Raw genomic sequence first — 5,748 nt, 5'->3', positions numbered from 1 at the left:
TGTTGAGGACGTGTTATCTTGAGATTAACAGAGTCTACAGCTGTTCCTGTTGAGGACGTGTTATCTTGAGATTAACAGACTCTACAGCTGTTCGTGTTGAGGACGTGTTATCTTGGGGACGGACTGACGGACTTCATGTTGAATGCATCTTTTTGAACGGTTGTGCATCAGCTGCTCTGATTCATAAAGATTGGCATTGGCCATAGAAAAACTTGTTGGACTTCTCGTGGTACATCCAGTGATTTAGTTTCTGAGATTGTTTTTAATTAAATCCTTCCTTTATTGAGATATTTTGCTAACAGACAGTTAATGCCAAGAACATGATTCTCAGCTACTACCACACCAAATTTGAACTTAGCATCTGTGACTGTCTGAGTTACAATATTTTTTGTTTGTCGAAGTTGCTCAGCTTTGGCGTCCATTTTAAATTGATTTGATTCCTACAGTTAGTCGTTGTCTGATGGTTTCATTAAAATCTGCCCTGTGGTTTGTTAGTAAATAAAAAGGCAACATTCTTGGTTATTGTTTAATAGATTTTTTTTTATTGATTTCAGGAACAAATGACTTTTGGAGGAGTCTTCTCAAACAAAAATGGCTCCAACTTCTTCTCTTGTGGTTGTTTGTTCAGACTCGTATAATCAGAGCATCCTGAGGAACCTCGACAGGCTCAGGAAAGGAGACCTACTGTGTGACATCACTCTTGTTGTGGAGAACGTGCACTTCAAGGCACACAAAGCCCTGCTGGCAGCGAGCAGCGCATACTTCTCCAACATGCTGACGGCAGAAGACCAGATCCATCAGTCAAAGTACCAGCTGGATGGGATGACTGCTCTGATCTTTGCCACCGTGCTGGAGTTCATCTACACCGCCCGAGTGTTGGTGGAGAAGGACGCCACGGAGAAGCTCCTGGCTGCAGCTCGTCTCATGGAGGTCAGTGAGCTGGTCAAAGTGCTCACAGAACTCACGAGTTCTGCAGGAAGCAAATGGGACATCATGGAAACAGACAAAGCTGAGGTGCCAGATCTGCTGAAACGCAAAAGAGGACGACCGAAGAAAGACACACGCGCACCCTGTGGGAGTTCAGACAACAGGCAGGCTGGAGATGGAGAAGCAGGAAGTTCTAAAGACGGGGGGGATTGTAACCTTGGAGCTGAGCAGAGACGTCACAGCAAACGCAAAATCAGAACTCCAGTCAAATATAAGGGCTACAAAATTGACCCTGATGCTGCGGGAAGCAGCGAGCCTGAAAAAAGGGACTGCAGGAGAAAGTACCCCAACACCGAGGCACAGTGTGAGGACTGTGGGAAAGTATTCAAACACCACCTGTTCTTAAAGATTCATCAAAGGACTCACACCGGTAAATGTCTGAGTGCTGAGTCAGCATTCACACCATCGTTACATCTTTATAGTTTCTTCTGTACGTTTTAATTACTAATTACTTCAGCATACTTTAAGCAGTGTTAGCCATTCCTATAACAAAACATTCAAGTTCATCGTTAGAGCCTATGCTTTTTTGTGACATTTATAATTTTTAAATATTATTTTTTTTTTTATTCTAGTAGAAATAAATGGAGTGGCTTAAAAAACTTGGCCTTGGTAGTTCTTAACCACTGTTTTGCTAGTTTTAGCATTTAGCTTCTTTTTTGCTAGTTTTAGCTTTTAGGTTCTGCTCTAATAGTGTTAGTTTTTAGCTATTGTTCCAATATTTTTAGAAATTGTCTGCTGTTTTGCTAGTTTTACATCATGTTTTGCCCAGTCTAGGTTGTAGCTACTGTTTTCTTGGTTTTAGTTTTTAACTACTGTTTTGCTCATTTTAGCTTTTAGCTACTTTTTTGTTGGATTTAGATTTTAGCTATTGGTTTGCTAATTTTAGCATTTACACTGATTTACAATTAAAACAATCTCTGCTTTTCAAACTAATTTCAGCTAAATTATTCAGCATTCAGTTTGTTTTACTTTAATAGCTCTTTAGGATTTCACTTGCTGTAAAAATCAGCTAATGAGCGAACAGGCGGCGGTAATCCCAGACTGCTGAACCCCTCGTTGTGTTTTCTGTTTGCTTTCAGGAGAGAAACCCTTCTGCTGCTTTGTTTGTGAGAAAACCTTCACTCAGAAGCACACACTGCTGGCTCACCAGCGCATACACACAGGAGAAAAGCCATTTGTTTGCACCGTCTGCTCCAAAGCACTTTCCACCAGAAGCTCCCTGCAGGAGCACATGAACCTCCATGACGGTAGGATCAGATCAAGTTAGCTACTGACTCTATCACAGTTGTTAGTGTTCAACAAATCTTAGCAGCTTGACTTTAAAAAACATTACGGTAAATAATTGTCCCAGAAGACGCTACAATCTGTTGCGCTTCAGTGTTTCCCGTAGGTTTCTTGCCTTGGTAGGGCGCTCGTGTCTTAAGGGTTTGAGGTGCACTTGTGGGGGTGGGGAGTAGAAGCAAAACGCTGTCTCTGTATTGTGCACGGGGTTTGATTAGCTTAGCGCTATGTTTGTTTTGTCAGTTCTCGACAGCTCAAGAATGGAGGAGGGAGCGCTACGTTTGTATTGCGCACGGTTTGGAGTCCGAGCTGACCTGCAACAATCTGCTGGTGGCGCTGTTATTGGGGGGGGCACTCGGTTCTGTTGACAGGGCGGGGTGCCCTCCTTGGATAATGGTGGGGAAAAGTAGTTAGGGAAATCATTATTTGATCCTCTGTTGTTTTCATCTATGCTGAAAGTGAAAGTTAAAGTGAACGTCCATGACTTGAATGTAGTTTTTCTGCGCCCTCTGCTGCCTTTTGCAAGTAAGGACACGGCTCATTCCCAGTATCGGTGCATAATGGGACATTTATCAATGATACCAATATGTCCCCAAACGCCTATATCAGCCAGAAATATCAGCCCTACCAAATTTTTGATGGGCTCTGGTGTCAACATGGCACAAAGATAATCGATGAAATAAGTCAATCAGTGTGTGAACATTCCCGATCTGAACTAATGTAACTGATCTGATGCGTATGAAGCTCACGTGTACGCAGAATCTCTTTCATTCCATCTTTTCCACCACCAAGGGTACGACCCAAGAGCTGTCAAAGAATGTCAGGGCCCAGATAGTCCATGTGCATAAAGTTGCTTTAGGCTCATAAATATGTGCTTCACTGGCTACCAGTGCAAAAAATATATTTTAATATTTTAGGTACTTAGAGAATCTTTGCAGAATTATGAACCTTTAGATACATTAGACAGAAAATGGTGATCCAATCTGGTGAATCTTTCCATATATTTCTGAAGCGTGCGATGATTCTTTAAATTCCTAAAAAATCATTTAACATTTTCACAAGAACAATGTACAACCACCTTCATGATGATTAGAATCTTCCCATGAATCATCAGAAGCTTGTTGGTCATCGGTACGTTTGTTTAGATGATTAATTTATTCTGTTTCCTCAGTAGAGAAAGTCTTTGAGTGTGACAGATGTGGAAAGAGTTTTAATCAGAAGAGGCAGCTTCAGAGTCATTACAGAGTTCATACAGGTAAGAAAACAAACCATCAGCACATTTATGCTTTTGTTGTAATCACATGTTCAGCTAATGTTATCATCTTACGGTAGTTCGTTTTCTTTAATTACAGGTAAATCTTTACCGGAGTGTGCCGAGTGTCATCATAAATTTATGGATGCAGCTCAACTCAAGAAGCACCTCAGAACTCATACAGGTACAGATCTGTGACTCCTTTAAATTTGTAGTATTACCGTGTTCCTTTATGGAGATTGAAATCTTAATCTTTTCACAGGGGAGAAACCGTTCACCTGTGAGATCTGTGGGAAATGTTTCACAGCTAAAAGCACGCTGCAGATCCACATCAAAATTCACCGGTGAGGAAGTTAAACTTTCATTCTGACAACTGCAGTCATGGGAACTAAACGTCCACCCTGTCTCAGTTCTGGAGTTTTTTGTGTAAAAACAATGACATAATCTCTATCAGGTTCTAAAAGTATTCAAATCTAACCTCGTTAAAAAAAACACATTCCACCGTGATGTTGTTTCTTATTGATCTAAGTAGAGCCAAACGCTCCTGATCCAGCAGCTTGTTGAACCTCTTTCAGCTACGAGAACTTTCAGTAGTGCTTTTCTATAGGACATTATCTGTCTCTTTTATGGATAAGATAATTTAATTAAACTTCATACACATCTGGATCATCACTAGCAGGATTGTTGCATTCACTTTTCATCACACCAGCTCCAAGGTCAAGGTCAAATGTTATGGAAGGTCTTTGCTTCTCTGGACTTTGCTGACTAGTCTGTCAATGAGCTCTAAATGTACCGTATGTGGTACTCTTGTTTTATTGTGTTCCGATACGTAAAGTGGAGCCCGACCGACATGGGAGTTTTGACTATCGCCGATAACCGATATAATGGCTGAATTGTTCTGCGCTTTGTTCACCCCCCAAGAGTCTCAGTAAAGAGCGAGTGGAGCAGAGCTTGTTTATTTTATTGTATTTTTTAATTTACCCTTTAGTTATACAGGTAGTCTCATTGAGTCACGGGGACTCATTTTCAACAGAGACCTGTTTTTGGGGGCAGGAGGTGGTGGTCCAGGGCCTTGTTCAGGGGCCCAGAGTGGGGCGAATGAGGGTGAGGCAGGTGTGGGGCAATTATTTTTTCCATGGGGCGACATGAGAAACAGAAAATATTGTGGAGGGCTGGGCCAAATGACTTATTATGGAGTATCGACTGCATAATATTAATAGTATTTATTTATTAAAAGCTGTAAATAGCATTGTTTGGACAAGCTGGTAAGACTGGTAAGAGTATTTATGATTAAGCAACAAAAAGTGAGGTTGCCTTAAAAAATGTCATTTATTCAATTAAATTTACCAGTATAATGGTAAACTGAACATTTTTACTATTTGTGTTTCATTATATTGGTGAACATTTTCAGTCACATTCACCCCAAAACCCATTTAGAGTTCCATACATGTTGGAAGAGGTTCTTGGCTTTCTAACAGCGTCTGATGACGTCTTTGTACGCCAAATATTATGAAACATTATATGGGTAGAGGCAGGGCAGCCGACCCGGGACCCAAAAGTCCCAGGATCGATCCCCAGTCATTGCACATCTCGTGGTGTCTCTGAGCAGCACACCCTATCCCCAGTTGCTCCCCGGGCGCCCTCAATAGCCGCTCACTGCTCCACCTGGGGGTGGATGGGTTGAATGTCTGAGGTGAAGATGTGAAGCAAAGCTGACGGATGCTCATCAGTGAGAGAGGATCTATATTTGGTGAACTTCATCACTGAGAATGTTTGTTCACATATGTAGGTAGAGCCAAAGAGAACCAACATCTTCTGAGCATGTGTCCTCATGTTTGAAAAGTCGTCCTCCTTGACAGAAGAGTTGAAATCCAGCAGTGATCTTGACTTAAAGTGCTCTGCCAGTACCACATGAGACTGCAGGTCAGTGAGTTCCAGCTGAACATCACTGGGTGCATCGTCCACACTGCACTGCGCCTTTCATCCTCCATTGATCTGAGATCTTCAGATTACCTTGAAAACTCCCCATGCAGTGCATCTGACATGGAGGAGTACCTGCGGAGGCCATCAGCTGATGCTGTGACTTCTTTCAGGCTCTGCATGTGAGGGTTCCTCTCCAGTTGGCTTGGAAGAAACTGCATCTTTCAGCTGTGCAGTTCAGTGTGTTCAGTTCTTTCAGCAGTGCACAGTACTAGTTTATTTTAGTATTTATATATATATAAAAATAC

General features: G+C 41.8%; 1 protein-coding gene across 1 annotated transcript in view; it reads left to right on the top strand.

Annotated features, from left to right (window-relative positions):
- zbtb24 (zinc finger and BTB domain containing 24) overlaps positions 1-3,868 on the top strand; it is a 5,940-nt gene extending 2,072 nt beyond the window's left edge. Inside the window, exons 2-6 of the mRNA XM_037694702.1 lie at positions 555-1,357; positions 2,067-2,234; positions 3,443-3,523; positions 3,621-3,704; positions 3,783-3,868. Coding sequence (XP_037550630.1) covers positions 592-1,357; positions 2,067-2,234; positions 3,443-3,523; positions 3,621-3,704; positions 3,783-3,868 — 1,185 coding nt within the window. The 5' untranslated portion in view covers positions 555-591. The remainder of the gene's footprint in view (positions 1-554; positions 1,358-2,066; positions 2,235-3,442; positions 3,524-3,620; positions 3,705-3,782) is intronic.
- Positions 3,869-5,748: the final 1,880 nt, after the last annotated feature.

This window comes from Nematolebias whitei, chromosome 21 (assembly GCF_014905685.2).
Source record: "Nematolebias whitei isolate Nwh7 chromosome 21, NemWhi1, whole genome shotgun sequence".
NCBI lineage: Eukaryota > Metazoa > Chordata > Actinopteri > Cyprinodontiformes > Rivulidae > Nematolebias > Nematolebias whitei.
The sequence above is the reverse complement of the archived record's forward strand: the minus strand, read 5'-3'. Positions and strand labels throughout refer to the sequence as shown.